The sequence below is a fragment of the Thermobia domestica genome, chromosome 15 (assembly GCF_964235325.1).
Source record: "Thermobia domestica chromosome 15, izTheDome1.hap1.1, whole genome shotgun sequence".
Lineage (NCBI taxonomy): Eukaryota > Metazoa > Arthropoda > Insecta > Zygentoma > Lepismatidae > Thermobia > Thermobia domestica.
In genome coordinates, this window is record NC_137468.1 from 8,304,978 (window position 1) to 8,324,070 (window position 19,093).

General features: G+C 36.2%; 1 protein-coding gene across 1 annotated transcript in view; it reads left to right on the top strand.

The window, feature by feature from the left end:
- Positions 1–19,093, top strand: part of w (eye pigment precursor family transporter white) — a 214,673-nt gene that overhangs the window by 99,225 nt on the left and 96,355 nt on the right. Inside the window, exon 3 of the mRNA XM_081741292.1 lies at positions 7,238–7,476. Coding sequence (XP_081597418.1) covers positions 7,238–7,476 — 239 coding nt within the window. The remainder of the gene's footprint in view (positions 1–7,237; positions 7,477–19,093) is intronic.

The following is a 19,093-nucleotide window of genomic DNA, read 5'->3' on the forward strand; positions in this document are numbered from 1 at the left end:
GGTAGAGCACACACCTCTGGTGCTTGGGGTCCCGGGTTCGATCCCAACCCCCGCCAAATGAACTTTGTGGTGGACAAACACCGTGCTCGTGGGTTTTCTTGGGGCTCTCCCGTTTCCTCCCACTTTCTTCATTCCACCATTTCACTTATCCTCACCGTCTCCTTTAGCCTAACCGGCATAACCGTGGGACGTAAAACTCAAAGATGTTCAAATGATTAATGTATACATTACCAAAGTCTCTGGAAAGTGACGTGGAAAAATAATATGTAATTGTAACTGTAAAACAATCTCTTCTAGGACCTAGGCTACTTGAATAAACTCTTAAAATGAAATGAAATGAAATCTTTCAGTTTAACGTCCCACGATTACACCCATTAGGCTAATGGACAGAATGATTACGGTAAGTGAATGATGATCGAAGAATTGGGGGAATGAGAAGGTGGGAGGAAACGGGAGTACCTCGGTAAAACCCACGGACACGATGTTGTCCACCACAAAATTACGTGGCTGGGGACCGAACCAGGACCCTCACGCACCAGAGGTAAGCACTCTACCACTGAACCACCGTGTCCTCAAATAAACTTTCAATTTTCCTGTTATACAATAGTATCATGAACTTATGTCTGCACAAGTTTATTTTTTAAAATTAAATCCTCAAATGAGGTAGTGAAGAAGAAAAACAAATCGAGAGTTGAGAATCATATTATTGTCATGAAATTTATAAAATGTTATGGTTCTTAGGAGATTAATATAATTGTTAAGTAGTGGATTATATGTATATGCATAGAAGATAGCCATATATCGTTAGTGAAGAAAAAAATATGTGTTACCAGTAAAAGTATTATCCTTTATACAAGCGCGGTAACTTACTAGAGCAGTTTCTCTTTTTTGGATCGAAAGATCCAATATATTTCAATCAAAAATGTTCTTGTAGGCCATATATCTGGGGAACTACATATTGTGTAGCCAAACCCCAAATATCAGTTGATATCCTCAGTATGATATCCTCATTCCGTAGAAAATACGAAAACTCGATTTAGTGGTCGTTCAAAAAATTTTGTGGTCCCTGATCGAAAAACTAATTATTGGCCAATATCGCAATCTTTTTATGCATTTTTTTGAGTATTCCTAAAATTTTTGGCCAAGATCGCAATCTTCTGATCCATCTGATCCATTTTTTTTTGATCATTCCTAAAATTCTTGTATATGTTATATGAAAAAGATGTTTCCGCTTGAGGATCTGGAATTAGCTTCAAATATAGTAGTGCTCTCTACGTACATTTTTAAAGCTGTGAAACTTCTTATATTTGACAGAAACGGATTGCACCGTGAGTTACAAAACAACAAAAACACCATATGTCAAAGTTACAAGAATAAAATCAGACACCTGAAACTGAGCAGAAAAAAAAAATCGAAATGAAATACGATCAACTGAAACAAATATGCTCTGAGCAGCATCTGATGGCTTATCAGAATAAATTGAAAGTATGCTTGTTAAATGCTTGAGCAGCTAAATAATTGGACACGTGCTAAATCTAAAGAGTTAAAATAAGCCATAAACTGTACACGAGAATGAACAACTTAATGCATCTCTTTTGACACCTTGCAGGCTATGAATTTAAACTATGAATACGGAGTGAAATCGGATACAGGCTGTGTCAGTGAAAGAGAGTTGTAGTAATTTTACATTTTTATGGACCTAATTTAGTCACTTCACAGAATCTGCACAATTCCATGTATTACGAAAAGAATATGTTATTTTACTGATCCAAAACTTAATTAAATGTGCTTTATTTATTAAGTCTATTTACTTTTATCTTATTAATATTATTATTGTTAATCTGTTTGAGGGTTTGAAAACATTATTATTATTATTATTATTATTATTATTATTATTATTATTATTATTATTATTATTATTATTATTATTATTATTATTATTATTATTATTATTATTAAATATTCTGCCTTTTGGTAAATTCTGGGATTAATGACTTTTTTTTTTTTTTAAATTTAGGTTTGGGCCTGGAATTTTTTTCACGTTTCTCGATATTCAGTTTCCCAATATTTTCTTCTATTTTTCAAATCATCGATCAGTTGTGTTCTTCTTCCTATTCCTCCCTTTCCTTCCATCTTTCCTTTTATGGCGGAATGAAGAAGACAATTTCTTCGTAAGATGTGTCCAATTCAATTGGCCTTCCTACGAAGGATGTTGGCTAAAAGCGTCCCTCGGTGCAGTTTTACTATATGGATCCACCACAGATTGTAATATGTACGGAAAAAATTGGGGAAGTCTTTAATTTGCCCATTTTATGTCGAGAACAGAACCCAACAAACCCCTGCGGGGTTCTAATCCGTTCGTACTCCTCCTCCTACTAGTATTCCTATTCTTCCTCCTCCTACTACTACTATTACTTATACTATGGATCCGTTTTACTATGGATCCGCATAGTAAAACTGCACGGCGTCCCTTTCTCTTCTATCCGTATTAAAACATCATCGTTTGTTACTCTCTCTGTCCATTTTATCTTCTCCATCTTCGTTCAACACCATATTTTGAAACTCTCGAAATATTTAAACTTAGATATTGTCTTTTGTTTTGGTTTATGATCCTTTGTTACCATGGAGTATTTTATATTGTTGATTATTTGAATTATTCTAATGACAATGACAATATTTTGACTTCGGCGCAATATGATACTTTTAATAATATCGTCAGTAACTATACTGGTGTTCAATACATAAGGCCGAAAGTAAGTTTTGAATGCTATGTCACTCTCAAGTGACATAGATCATTGAAACTCGAATCATACATAGAAAGTAGTGTTACAGTATAATACAAGAACGAACACGTAATTAGAAAAACCAAAATGAAACTACTATATAGAAACAACAACTTGCGCTGAAGTTACGGCAAACCATGATTTCAGCCTGACATTACAGAAGGAATTAAGTAGCCCTTACAAGGGTATGTGTTCACTGTCGGTGGTGATGTATACTCTGTAACGTACTCTTACACTGCTCGCAAGAAATGTGTACTAGAATGGAGTGTCATTCCTCCACCAGCGCTGTTGACAACTGCGACATGGTCCTTGGTGCATCTTGACGTCCTTCAAGACGTCTTCTCTCTATAGGATCCCACCGTGCTCGATGGGATCCAAGTCAAGAGAACGGGCAGACCAGTCCACTTACCGAAAATCTTCTCATTCGAAGAGCTTCGCCACCTGCGCTGTTCAATGCGGCCGCGCATTGTCATCTATAAAGATGAAGCCGACGACGACTGCATTTTCTGAAAAGACTTATTTGGGAAAGAAGTATAGTGAAAAAATAACGTTGGCCAGCGAGTGTACAGTGTTCAAGAATCTGGAGCTCGGTATACTCATACAACATTATGCCTTTCCACACAAGAGCACCAAAACGACCATGTTCGACAATATTCTGGATTAATTCCGTATTCCCATTTCTCTCCACACGAATGTACATCCAAAATAATTTCTCAGACTGATTCGGCTTTATCGGAGAAAAGAACGAGAGCCAATTCATCATCGGTCCAATCTTTATTTTCTTGACATCACCGCAAACAGAGCCACCGATGTAATGCAGCTCAACGGAACACAATGTAATGGCCATCGGGAAGAGAGACCACCCGCCCAAAGTCGGCATGCCACTTTAAAGCGTGAGACTGGTCTGCATTGCAGTCCTGTTAACTGTGTTCGCAATTTCGCCCGCTCTTTGACGTCGGTCTCTTCTTGCCTGTTAGTCCGCTGCCGTAGTTCACCATAGTACGTACAGGATTGCCTGTGATTGGAATGATCCCAATAAACGTGAAACAATGCTGTGGACAATACTAAACTTCTGGACAATACTCACCACACATCGTTGTTCTCCCAGTTTCACCGTGTGAAAGTCATCCAAATGTAGTATGCGGGCAATGCTGTTATGAGTGACACCAGTATAGTTCATCCTAACACCACTGTCTCGTCTCTTTCATTCAATTGTTTCGTACTGATTCATCCGGCACTACCAAGGATGTTATAAAATAGAGGATCTGCCCATACAACAAAATCGTGAAGCCATACGTCACAGTTTCGCCCCACCTACTCTGCCCGCTCCGCGCCACTAAGATCGCAATGTTTCGAGCCAACAATCATGGCGGAAACGAGAGTAGTCAATCAGAAGTGCCGGTTCAGACGATGCTTGGTTGTTTATTTGTCTTCATTGAATTCATGTGATGAAGATACGTATGGGCAGATCCTCTATTTTATAACATCCTTGGGCACTACGCTCACACTATCCAACGTCCTACTTCCTGTGCATGTGTGAGAAATCTGTAGTAACATTCTGACGGCTTTCATTAATTACCATCGACTACGCAATATTTTATGTTACTTTATCTATCTACTCCTTAAGTTTTGCTCATTCACGAAAGAAGAAAAAATGTTCCAATCTCGTAAGACATACACATTTTACATAGAGACAGTGAAAGAAAAGTCTACAACAGTGGTTCTCAAACTAGGGGTCGTTGTAAAAGAAAATAGACGTTATATTAAATACCATACAAACACAAAATAACTATTAAGTAAGAACTGTGGTTTCATTAAGGTCTTGTTAAAAATAATACTGTACTATAATGGTATGCAGAACTATTGCCGTTAATTACAATTTAAATTGGTGAGATTTATTATTATTATTATTATTATTATTATTATTATTATTATTATTATTATTATTATTATTATTATTATTATTATTATTATAAGATTTGAGAATTCAATACTCCATCTGAAATTGCGACCCAATGATGTGCATGGAGGCGAACGTGAAATATGCAACGCTCATGAAGCGGGCTCCAAGTATACAAGATTGGAAATCACTGATCTAGAGGAACTAAATTGATTGGTTTCTTTCCTACCCATAATCTATGGGCATATCAAAAAATGATCTGGATATATGTAGTTTAAGGAATATACACAGACCGTGTCACTGATTCTAGGATTTCGAACAGTTTCCCTTATTTCTATTGAATATTGATCAAATGTTATTTGAATAAGGATAAAACAAAGAACATTTTCCACAAAATCTTCCTTTGGAGTAGTAACTTTCAACTGTCATGATCGGAGAAACAACAGAGAGAAACAGGCAGAGCAATGGAATAAACAAACGTTGAGTATACACGTAGTCATGTACTCACGAGTAATATGCCTGAAGAACCCATCGCCTACGCCATCGATCTTCTATGCCGGTCAACACGCTACGCGTGATATTGCTCCTTGTTCTGTCTGTATAATTTATTGAGAATGGAAGCAACAAATTGTGACGTAACAAAGCACTCAGTTGGAAAGATTGCTCTACAGATACACATATTCAACATATCAACGACATGATAACATAATAAATAAACCATTTTGCATTGGTTTCTGCGAATTTTACAGAAAATCATTAGTTCAATCACCATAAAAATTTAATTAAAACATTTCTAAAGTCTTATTCATCTCCCAAAAGAATTTATTTAATAGAATTCACAAATTTTATTAAACTGATATAGAAATTGTTTCAATAATCCCAGATATTGTTTTGTCGCCATTTTTCTAAAGCTAACAATTTTTCTCTTGCCCGATTTTCGTAAGTGAAAAGAGATAATGAAATGTAACTTACCTCAGTAATAGACAATGTTATTCTACACCCGAAAACACGAATCGGAAAATTTTCAATGTTGCCATCCATAGAAATTACAGTGTGACCAGAATTTGAATTACCCAAAAATCTAGGTTATGGCCTCGTCTAGAAAAATGAACTCAGCGGCAATTGATGACTTATCATGCTGTCTGTGTTCCTTGTTAACTACTTTTTAAATAATATTTGTATTTATTTTGTTATAAAGAGTACAAAATAAATAATTTTTAATTATCAGTAGAATTAAAATACAAATATTATTTAAAAGTAATTAATAAGGAACACAGACAGCACGATAAGTCACCAATTGCCGTTGAATTCATTTTTCTAGTCGTTGCCATAACTTAGATGTTTGGGTAATTCAACTTCTGGTCACACTGTAATTTCTATGGATGGCAACACTGAAAATTCTTCTGATTCGTATTTTCGGGTGTAGAATAGCATTATTTATTACTGAGGTAAGTTACATTTCATTATCTCTTTTTACTTACGAAAAACTAGCAAAAGAAAAATTATTAGCTTTTGAAAAATATTTAGAAGTCTGCCCTCTTAAATCTTCTTCAACTCTCATAAGAATTTATTCAAACCATTCCAGAAATCTTGTTCAACTGCCATAGAAATTTATTAAAAATAATTTTGAAAGTTTGTTTAACTCCGAAAAGTTTTCATTCAAAAGATTTCCCAAATTTAGTTCCATTTTTGCAAGCATTTATTACCAAATTTTGTTCAACTCCCAAAAGAATTCATTGAAAAGATTTTCCAAATGTTGTTCAACTCTCACAAGAATTTATTAAAACGATTTTCAACTTTTTGTTCAACTACCATGAAGATTTATCAAAAGATTCCCCAAATTGACTTCAGACTTTTTCTTTTATACAGACTTTTTCAAGTTATTCCTAGATTTCGTACAACTTCTACAATTTTTTTGGCAAAAGATTTTCCAAATATTGCCTAACCCCATAAGAATCTATTTGAAAGATTTCGCAAATCTTGCTCAACTCTCTTAAGGAATTATTAAAGCGATTTTTCGCATTTTGTTCATCTCCCAAAAGAATTCTATCAAAACATTTTACCAATTTGTTCAACTCCCGTAAGAATTTTTCAAAAGATTTCCCTAATTTTGTTAAACTCCGGTAAGGTTTTATTCCAAAGACTACCCAATTTGTTTCAACTCATATAAGAATTTATTCAAAAGATTTCCCAATGTTTTCAATTCACAAAAGAATTTATTCAAAATATTTCCCAATGTTTTCAACTCACATAAGAATTTATACAAAAGATTTCACTAATTTAAAATAAACATCTTGCGTTTATTTATTAATTATGTAATTAACTAATAGACATATTACAAGTGCTGTATGTATGTCTATTGCACAACTTTGCTGAAAAAAAAATGTTTCATTCTTATATCGGTATTAAATAGTTCGACACCCTGTTACAAAAATCGTTATACTTTGATATGCTGCTGGTTTTAATTCTGATCAATATTTTAAATTGATTTGTGAAAAGTCGAAATAATTTCGAGAAATTTGAAACTTTATAATCCTTTTTGTTTCTTTGCTAGTGTCTGGCGTGGCCCATCCTGGAGAGCTTCTGGCCATAATGGGAGGTAGCGGAGCTGGTAAAACAACGCTGTTGAACGCTCTCACTTTTCGCTCTTCTAATCATTTGACAGTTACCGGTGACAGAGCAGTGAACGGAAAACCAATTGGTCCCACAACGCTTACTAGTTTGTCCGCCTACGTTCAGCAAGATGATATATTCATCGGTACTCTCACAGTTAAAGAGCATTTGGTTTTTCAGGTAATTATCATAGATTATAAAGGTTTTAGGAGTACTACAGGGTGTTTTGTAAGTCAAGAAACATGGGTAAATCATGATGTTCGCACCTATGAGAGCTTATTGTTGAAGCGTGTTCACAAGTCATGCCAGAGACCAGTGTTTCATCCAGACATACTTTAGGGGGCTACAGCTCCCCGGAGCTCTGATCGTGCCCCCCGGAGGAGACCAAATAATACGTCTATAATATAAAAATAAATAGAATACTACCAGCAGCGCCCCCCCTGGAATAGTAAGAGTGCCCTTCCGGAACATTTTTTCTGAAAGAACGATTGCCAGAGACTATTTGATTTGTTCTCTGTGCGTAAGTAATCAGGATCCGACAGTGCGTGCAACACTAGACTAGCATATCCAACACTTGCGAAAAACACTTTTTTTTTGTTTGTTTTCAAAATTATCGGATACCCTGTATATCCTAGTGATTAATGATGACTGAATTTATACAGAATGTCAAAAACACGGTATAAATCGCACAGCCGTTTCCTCAAACGTTGGCAAGGACTGAAAGAAAATTGGATTATAACACGATAGTAGACATAAAACTTCATCGAATCGGCTGAATGTCTTCTAAGTTGACACACTACTCTTATTATTAAAGGTTTTAATCTGAAACACTTTCCTCTGTGAAATATTGGAACAGTTCAATGGATGTTAAAACAAACAAACAAACAAACAAATCTTCCACAGTGTAAATAACACTGTGAAAGATAATTCTCACTTGCACTATGCAGGTAATCGTCGATTAACAACCGATGCGACTTACGATTATCCGCATTTACAACTGTTGCACAGGTTAGGTTAGGTGGTTTCTACTGTTAAGACCAGTAATAAGATTACTACCTTTAATAATAATAAGAGAAATAATACCAGTAAAACACAATAATAATAACAGACATGTCATTAATATAAAAATAACATTGTTACTAAATTTATTAAAATATAAAGATGTTAAAACAAACAAACAAACAAAAAAATCTTCCACAGTGTAAATAACACTGTGAAAGATAATTCTCACTTGCACTATGCAGGTAATCGTCGATTAACAACCGATGCGACTTACGATTATCCGCATTTACAACTGTTGCACAGGTTAGGTTAGGTGGTTTCTACTGTTAAGACCAGTAATAAGATTACTACCTTTAATAATAATAAGAGAAATAATACCAGTAAAACACAATAATAATAACAGACATGTCATTAATATAAAAATAACATTGTTACTAAATTTATTAAAATATAAAGATGTTAAAACAAACAAACAAACAAAAAAATCTTCCACTGTGTAAATAACACTGTGAAAGATAATTCTCACTTGCACTATGCAGGTAATCGTCGATTAACAACCGATGCGACTTACGATTATCCGCATTTACAACTGTTGCACAGGTTAGGTTAGGTGGTTTCTACTGTTAAGACCAGTAATAAGATTACTACCTTTAATAATAATAAGAGAAATAATACCAGTAAAACACAATAATAATAACAGACATGTCATTAATATAAAAATAACATTGTTACTAAATTTATTAAAATATAAAGATGTTAAAACAAACAAACAAACAAAAAAATCTTCCACAGTGTAAATAACACTGTGAAAGATAATTCTCACTTGCACTATGCAGGTAATCGTCGATTAACAACCGATGCGACTTACGATTATCCGCATTTACAACTGTTGCACAGGTTAGGTTAGGTGGTTTCTACTGTTAAGACCAGTAATAAGATTACTACCTTTAATAATAATAAGAGAAATAATACCAGTAAAACACAATAATAATAACAGACATGTCATTAATATAAAAATAACATTGTTACTAAATTTATTAAAATATAAAGATGTTAAAACAAACAAACAAACAAAAAAATCTTCCACAGTGTAAATAACACTGTGAAAGATAATTCTCACTTGCACTATGCAGGTAATCGTCGATTAACAACCGATGCGACTTACGATTATCCGCATTTACAACTGTTGCACAGGTTAGGTTAGGTGGTTTCTACTGTTAAGACCAGTAATAAGATTACTACCTTTAATAATAATAAGAGAAATAATACCAGTAATAACACAATAATAATAACAGACATGTCATTAATATAAAAATAACATTGTTACTAAATTTATTAAAATATAAAGATTTTTGTGTATGAAAGAAATGCGTTATATGTTTACCTTTTTATTTTAAGAAATAAATGAAATATACCTGAAAGCAACAAACAACTAACTGTTTATATTGTGACATTATTTAAAGGCATTAAAGCCATTACCTTAGTTGATTACCAATATTGAATGTTTTATTTTAGCTAAAATGATACGTATGGTAGCGGTTACCATACATATCAGATTTCGCACGAAATTTGATCGCGCTAACTCTGACTAATTCGTATGAATTAAAGAAATTCTTTAATGTTCATAGACCCGTACAAATAGGACAGAAAGAAATTAAGCTTCGTGTCTATGAACATCTATTAATTTGTTTAACACGTTCGCTGCGGCAGTATAAACTTGAGATTTTATCTCAGTGCTGTACGAGTCACCGTGTGTCTCGTTGAAGGTTTGTCCGTCGGTACGTTACGAATCACCAGTGACTTGTGCACAGATCTTAATTTGAGTTTCTCTCCACAGATGACGACACGGTATTTCAAATTCACACTTCAGCCATATGTTGACAGAATCTGAAGCTACATTACGCCAAAGCAGGACGCGTCACCGGTGACTCGTGTAGCACGTGGATGCTAGTAATGTTAAAAAAAATCTTTACAAACGTAAATACCACAAACACAGAGAGGTAGTACAATGCATAAAACGACACCACACAAAAATGAAGAATCACACGAGCCACCAGTGACTCATAACGCAGCGAACGTGTTAATTCGTGAGATGTCGTACGACCAAATTTCGTCCGAATTCTGATCCAGTGTAAACGTAGCGTAAATCATCGGTCGACATGATTCACACGTAATGTATTAGCGCGAACTGGATCCTGTGAATTGGCCCAATGATCGTTTCTGACGTCATGCCACACTACATAGGGTGCAGTTCGCGCTTGTGCATGATGTGTGAGTATTGACTCCTATGCTACGCAGGACCCGTACCTGTGAGGCCCATAATAGCGGCCAGCCACCTGAGATTATATTCCGTACGTAAGTGTATACGATTTCTCATCCTTGGTCTTTAAGTCTGTAAAATATCAACGGAACTAATGGTAAATAAGAAAAAGTTATTCACAGTTCGGAATAACTAATGAACGCTGAGGTCAAAATGTTTAAGCTAGAAACTTAAAATTCGGATAGGACATAGGACTTGCGACGAAAAGTCCCACTAAGAAATAATTTTTGGAAATACGTCAAGGAAAGTGGGAAAAGAGGAGTGACAAGTATTATCTTAAAATATCCATATCCCGGAATCTCTGGAGATTAGAAATATAAAATTTGATATATGGACTTATTTTAAATAATTAGAAACGTGTTTCACCACTTTTGACATTTAACCTAGAAGGGAAGAAAAGGGGATGAAGAGGGGAATGGTATGGAAATTATAATTGCTATAATATGATGTCCATATGTCGGAATTTTTAAAGATTAGAAACATTAAAATTCGGTATTTGGACTTCTCTTCTTTTCTAATAAAGTTAGATACATTCTTCACCGTTTAATTAGATTTTCTCTTGAAGGGAATAAGAGTCGGGAAGAAAAAGGGTGGGGTTATAATTGTTATGTGGCTATATCTCAAAATTTGTTAAGATTAGAGATGTAAAATTTGATATTAGATTTTGCCCTTAAAATAATAACAAACATGTTTCAGCGTTTTTTTTAAAAAATATTTCCCCTATAGGGGAAGAAAAAAGGTAGTCAGTAAAACCATGAACTATAAATAGGGTTGCCATATTTCCGTATTTTGTATGGACTGTCTATATTTTAGGATCCGTGTTCATGTCCCTATCGTACAAAGCATGAAATAGGAAAGCTATTATTTGACAGTTTTTGAAGTTGTCCAAAAATTTTCGAATCGGGAATCGTTAAAATCTCGGGCGAAAAAAATTGTGTTATCATCACACAACTTATATTTTCGTTACTATTAGTGAAGTAGGTTATGTTTTTAAAAAGTGTCTTATTTTTCTATTCCAGGGTTCTTTTGCTTGATTTAATATACTTTTTAATGGCATTATTTATTTCTGTTAGTGAAAAAAAAAATAAAACATGTTAGCTTCCAATAGTGTTTTAAGTATTACAGTAAGCAATTGTGTAATAACCTAAAAAGGTGGGTTTTAGGTAAGAAATTTCAAAATATTGTATTTGTTCTGGTTTGGGCATTTTATCTTTGATGCAGGCACGTTGCCAAGGAGTGGGTCCGGGGGGTCCGGACCTTCCCCCCCTTCGAGACCAGAAATGAAAAAAATTAGGGAAGGATGAAACAAAATGAAATGAGAAAAAGAAGGATCAGTGTTAAAAATAAACTACAGGAAGCTTTTGGTTACTCTTTCTTATGAGGAAATTTGTATTACTTGCAATACATGGTTGCGAGGTGAGCGAGATAACCTGGAAGAGTCAGGGAATTTGAAATTTCTAGAAAAGTTCTAAGAATTTCTGCTACTAGTCATGGAGATTTCAAGCTTCCGAAAGCATAGTGCCGTTGTGTAACAGCGTGGACTTTTTTAATCATAACTTTTCGTCATCGCATCCTTGCAGTATCAAACATGATATTTCAAAAATAATTTTCTACTGCTCCTTTAACCTGTCATTTGGAACAGACAGTAGTTGACAGAATAATAAAAACAAAAATTTATGTGGATAAAAGTTGTTAACAGTTGATTGAACAGAGAAAGGAACGCGGATATTGCAAAATATTTTACAAGACATTATTGAGTATGTACTTTTTATAATAGTGAATATGTACTTTTTATAATAGTTAAGGTCATAATGAAAAGAAAATTGTTATATTTGAATAAACAGAAGAAGGATGTAAATATTGTATAATCCTTTTCAATACTTTTTTTTACTCGAGATTTCTTCATAGTTTATTAAAATACTTACCAAGATATCCTCACAAACCAATATATGTTGATAGTAAAGTCGTTTAGATTGATCGAGCTCCTGGGCCTTCAGAATTTCATGTCAACCCCCCCCCCCTTTTACTAAATCCTTGCTAAACGAACCAATATATGTTCCAGTAAAATTGTTTAGAATGATCGAGCCCCTGGTGTGATGACCACAATATTTCATGTAACGGACCCCCCCCCCTTCACGAAACCCTGGCTACGTGCCTGTTTGATGGGTTGTCATTTTAAGGCATGTCCGTATTTTGGATTAAAAATTAAGGCGACCCTAACCATAAAGAGAAAGTTTCAACTGCTGCCGTAAGATAGAACATCTAACTGTATTTTACCAATAATTTTGGCGGTTAACATCAGCTTCTAATTACCGGCAGGATTTATTCTTGTAGAGGTATGTAAAGGCCGACAAAATTTGAAAGATATCACCTACAAGCAATTTCCGTCGAAATCAAGTCCGTTTCGTAGAATACTACTGTGTGTAATGAGATTTGAATCAATCGTTGAAATTGAAACGTGAAACGTTTTAAAATCATAAAAAAATAAAACTGGGAGAAGATGGTTTCGCCTCTAATCGGGGTTACTTTGCACCGGTGCAAAGTAACCCCTTAAATAGTAAATTACTATTGCAGGTACCTCCTGCCTTCAAATTTGAGGTAAATTTTTTATTTAGGTAGATGTCGGAATGAATTTCTTGTTGGAAAATAAATTACGAACAGTGGCGGATCCAGAAAGATAGTTTAAGAGGGGTTTTACTCAGAAAAGCTTAGTTTTTTTTTAAATATACTTGAGGGGAACTTGAAGCTTATACGGATAGGAATAACTAATATTAGGTTTAAAAAATCATGCAATCTGGGTGGGCGTCAGCCTGAACGCCCCAAACCGCGTAAATATTCCACTGATTAGGTTCGGGATGATATTCTTGGACATAAAAGAGCAACCAAGGCAAATCAGTTCACGGGGATTTCTTTCTGTTCCTGAGTTGGCATTTTTATGGAACATATGCTAAACTATCAGAATGTGGTTCCTTTCCCGGTACCATATAAACATAATTTTCTTTACAAATAGGCTTGTCGATACTAAGTACTGACGCCGGTACCATCAATCATTCTAATATCAATATTTGTAGACTGCATGCAGTTTTGTGAAGGAAGTTACATGTATAAATACTGAAGGGAAAACATTGCACAGAAACATTATATTCGTATGTTGAACATACTTTTTTGTATGTTGTGCAGACTATCCCCACCTATGAGGTAACTTTACACCAAAGTTTATGTTTCAATAACTACTGTATGGTCATACTGAATGTTCAGTAATGCACTTGTACGAATGGTTTCCTTATATACAGGGATGCAAATAAGCACTCACCCACTCGCGCACTCGCCAGGGGTGAGTGATTTGGTTTGGGTACAAAACCTCGCGGCCAGAACCTCGCGGCGACAACCTCGCGGACCAAAACCTCGCCTGGCCAAAACCTCGCCTCCCAAAACCTCGCGGCCCAAAATCTCGCCGGACCGAAACCTCGCCTGGCCAAAACCTCGCCGCCCAAAACCTCGCGGGACGAAATCTCGCCTGGCCAAAACCCCGCCTGGCCAAAACCTCGCCACCCAAAACCTCGCGGGCCAAAATCTCGCCTTGCCAAAACCTCGTCTTCCAAAACCTCGCGCCCCGAAATATCACCATACCCAAAATCTCGCCTGACCAAAATGTAAATGTTCCAACAGATGATAAGGATGACGGTATAAAAAACGCTGTTTCAGAAGAAGTATCATGGGTATTTGACCAAGTACCGCGATATCATATGAAAATTCTATTTCTGTATTAGAGGATTTCAATGTGAAGGTAGGGCGACAAGATGTTTTTAAACTGGTTATAGAGAAAGAAAGTCTGCATAAGGAAAGTAATGACAACTAACGGGGTTAGTTTCGTGAACTTTGGAACATCCAAAAACTTAAAATTTTAACAAAAATCTAATAATATTTATGAAAGTATGAAATAATATATGAGTTTTTACGACGTCCCTTGATTATGTCCTGTAGGTTAAAGGAGACGTAGATGACCAGGATGGAGGAAATGATCGAATAAATAAAGTAGGAGGAAACGGGAATAACCCGAGAAAGCCCACGCACACGATGTTTTGTATATTATTATTATTATTATTATTATTATTATTATTATTATTATTATTATTATTATTATTATTATTATTATTATTATTTGTAATGTGGAATTGCATATTAAGAAACTCATTGGGTAAATTTTTAAAAAAAGTTTCATTCGCGGCGAGGTTTTGGCCACGCGATGTTTTGGGTGGCGAGGTTTTGACAACGCGAGGTTTCGGCCCGGCGAGATTTTATCCCGCGAGGTTTTGGGCGGCGAGGTTTTGGCCACGCGAGGTTTTGGCCCGGCGAGATTTTGTCCCGCGAGGTTTTGGGCGGCGAGGTTTTGGCCACGCGAGGTTTTAGCCCGGCGAGATTTTGTCCCGCGAGGTTTTGGTCGGCGAGATTTTGGGCGGCGATGTTTCGGCCGCGAGGTTTTGTCAGTATCCCGAGTGATTTATCGGTGCGGGCGAGTATTTAATATCATACCGAAGGTAAGTAAATGATATCTATTGTGAGATATGGGCTAGAAGCTTTTTTTCTCGGGCTAGCAAAAGTTTGTTGCTTATTTGCATCCCTGCTTATATATACGTTTGTAAGTCATTGAGTTTGTAAGTTACATGCGATTTTCTTTAAAATTCCTTAAATCTGGTGCAAAGTAGCCCTGTCGTACGGTATCTCTAATCTTAAGGGGTTTCTAGATTTAGACATCTTATTACAACAATAGTAACTCATTCTTTTTTTCCTTTCATTTTTCGGTCCCTTCTAGAAGAAATACCAAAAAAACGCTGAAATACCTTTTTATTATTTTAAACGAAAAGTCTAAATACCAAATTTCAGTCTTTAATCATAAGGAATTTCGAGATATAGCCATTTTATTTTTAACAATTTCAACTTCCAACCTCTTTTCTTCCGTCCTTTTTTCTTCACTTGTTATGGAATTAAAAAAAAAACACGCTGAAACAAGTTTTTAATTATTTTAAATGAATAATCTAAATACCAGAAGTCTAAATTCCTTAAAACATTTGAAGTTTTGCCATTCCTATTATAAGAATTGTAAGCTCATCTTCCTCCCTCCTTCTTTCTTTCTCTTCTAGGGGAAATATAAAAGAAACGGTGAAACATGTGTGTAATTATTTTAAATTAGAAGTTCATATACAAAATTACATGTTTCTATTTTTCAGAGATTAGGACATTTTAAGATAGTAATTGCTACCCCTATTTCCCCTTTCCTCTTCGAATTTATAAAAATCCTTCCTCTTTGGTACCTTACGTCACAAATCCTATGTACTGTCCAAATTTCAAGTTTCTAGATTAAACGGTTTTGCCTCGGTGTTGATCAGAAGAAAAGGCAATTATTTTTGTTATAGCTACAGGTGTAGTTTGTCTTTAAAAGGTGACGCTAGTTACTCTTCCAAACTGCTAATCATAAATATAGGAAACATCAAAGAACAAGTCCGTCCGTCTGTCTATTTGTAGACAGAGAGCAACTTCGGAGCAAAAAACGGTGATAGATAGCGAGATGCGGTTTTTTGGTATCGTTCAGCAGGTTCAATTTCCCCTTTTAATCCTCTATTTAATCCGGAAGCAGTAATAACCAACCACTTCCGGTTTCAACGTTAATCATCATAGAGCAAAGACGATAATAGATTGCGAAAAACGGTTTCCTGCAATCGATTAAGCGTCCGAAGAATATATTTGATTTCCACCCTTATCTTTATACTAAAACCGGAAGTGGTAGAAATATACTTCCCTTCCGGTATCAACAATATTTTTTTTTCAAAGAAATGGTAAGAACTAACTAGAAATGGCTTCTGATTCCGGAGAAAACATTTTATCTCAATCTGTACTATTGAAACAGGTAGTGCTGTACTGGAAGGACAACTTCTGATTTTTTTAAATGCTGATCGGCATATTGAAAAACCGCAATATGTATATTTAGTACTGCAAGGAGAATATGTTATTTCTAAAACTTTATTTCTCTCAAATTGCAAGCAGAAATCATAGAAATGTACCACTTTTGGCTTTCTATTAACTTTCATAGAGAGAAAGAGAGAGAGAGAAAGAGAGAAAAGGCTTTCTGATGTGACTTCAGCATCACAATAATAAGTCCCATCTCTGACTTTATTCCTCTTTTACAACCGCAAGTAATAGCTCCGCTTCTGACTTTATTCCTCTTTTACAACCGCAAGTAATGGATCCGTCTCAGACTATATTCCTCTATTAAAACCGTTAGTTATAGCTCCGCCTCTGATTTTGTTCCTCTATTACAACCGCAAGTAATAGCTCCGCCTCTGACTTTGTCCCTCTATTACAACCGCAAGTAATAGCTCCGCCTCTGACTTTGTTCCTCTATTACAATCACAAGTAATAGCTCCGTCTCTGACTTTGTCCCTATATTACAACCGCAAGTAATAGCTCCGCCTCTGACTTTGTCCCTCTATTACAACCGCAAGTAATAGCTCCGCTTCTGACTTTGTCCCTCTATTACAACCGCAAGTAATAGCTCCGCCTCTGACTTTGTCCCTCTATTACAACCGCAAGTAATAGCCTTGTCTCTGACTTTGTCCCTCTATTACAACCGCAAGTAATAGCTCCGCCTCTGACTTTGTTCCTCTATTACAATCACAAGTAATAGCTCCGCCTCTGAATTTGTCCCTCTATTACAACCGCAAGTAATAGCTCCGCCTCTGACTTTGTCCCTCTATTACAACCGCAAGTAATAGCTCCGCCTCTGACTTTGTCCATCTATTACAACCGCAAGTAATAGCTCCGCCTCTGACTTTGTCCCTCCATTACAACTGCAAGTAAGAGCTCCGCCTCTGACTTTGTCCCTCTATTACAACCGCAAGTAAGAGCTCCGCCTCTGACTTTGTCCCTATATTACAACCGCAAGTAATAGCTCCGCTTCTGACTTTGTCCCTCTATTACAACCGCAAGTAATAGCTCCGCCTCTGACTTTGTCCCTCTATTACAACCGCAAGTAACAGCTCCGTCTCTGACTTTGACCCTCTATTACAACCGCAAGTAAGAGCTCCGCCTCTGACTTTGTCCCTTTATTACAACCGCAAGTAATAGCTCCGCCTCTGACTTTGTCCCTCTATTACAACCGCAAGTGATAGCTCCGCTTCTGACTTTGTCCCTCTGTTACAACCGCAAGTAACAGCTCCGTCTCCGACTTTGTCCCTCTATTACAACCGCAAGTAATAGCTCCGCCTCTGAATTTGTCCCTCTATTACAACCGCAAGTAATAGCTCCGCCTCTGACTTTGTTCCTCTATTACAACCGCAAGTAAGAGCTCCGCCTCTGACTTTGTTCCTCTATTACAATCACAAGTAATAGCTCCGCTTCTGACTTTGTTCCTCTACTACAACCGCAAGTAATAGCTCCGCCTCTGACTTTGTTCCTCTATTACAATCACAAGTAATAGCTCCGTCTCTGGTTTTATTCCTCTACTACAACTGCAAGTAATAGCTCCGCCTCTGACTTTGCCCCTCTATTACAATCACAAGTAATAGCTCCGCCTCTGACTTTGTTCCTCTATTACAACCGCAAGTAATAGCTCCGCCTCTGACTTTGTCCCTCTATTACAATCACAAGTAATAGCTCCGTCTCTGACTTTGTTCCTCTATTACAACCGCAAGTAATAGCTCCGCCTCTGACTTTGTTCCTCTATTACAATCACAAGTAATAGCTCCGCCTCTGACTTTGTCCCTCTATTACAACCGCAAGTAATAGCTCCGCCGCTGACTTTGTTCCTCTATTACAACCGCAAGTAATAGCTCCGACTCTGACTTTGTTCCTCTATTACAACCGCAAGTAATAGCTCCGACTCTGACTTTGTTCCTCTATTACAACCGCAAGTAATAGCTCCGCCTCTGACTTTGTTCCTCTGTTACAATCACAAGTAATAGCTCCGTCTTTGATTTTATTCCTCTACTACAATGCAAGTAATAACTTCATCTCTTGCTTTGTTCCTGTATTACAACAGCAAGTAATAGCTCCGTCTCTGATTTTGTTCTTCTATTACCATCACAAGTAATAGCTCCGTCTCTGAATGTATTCCTCTACTACAACTGCAAGTAATAACTCCATCTCTTGCTTTGTTCCTGTATTACAACCGCAAGTAAGAGCTCCGCCTCTGACTTTGTTCCTCTATTACAATCACAAGTAATAGCTCCGTCTCTGATTTTATTCCTCTACTACAACTGCAAGTAATAACTCCATATCTTGCTTTGTTCCTGTATTACAACAGCAAGTAATAGCTCCGTCTCTGATTTTGTTCTTCTATTACAATCACAAATAATAGCTCCGTCTCTGATTTTATTCCTCTACTACAACTGCAAGTAATAACTCCATCTCTTGCTTTGTTTCTGTATTACAACCGCAAGTAAGATCTCCGCCTCTGACTTTGTTCCTCTATTACAATCA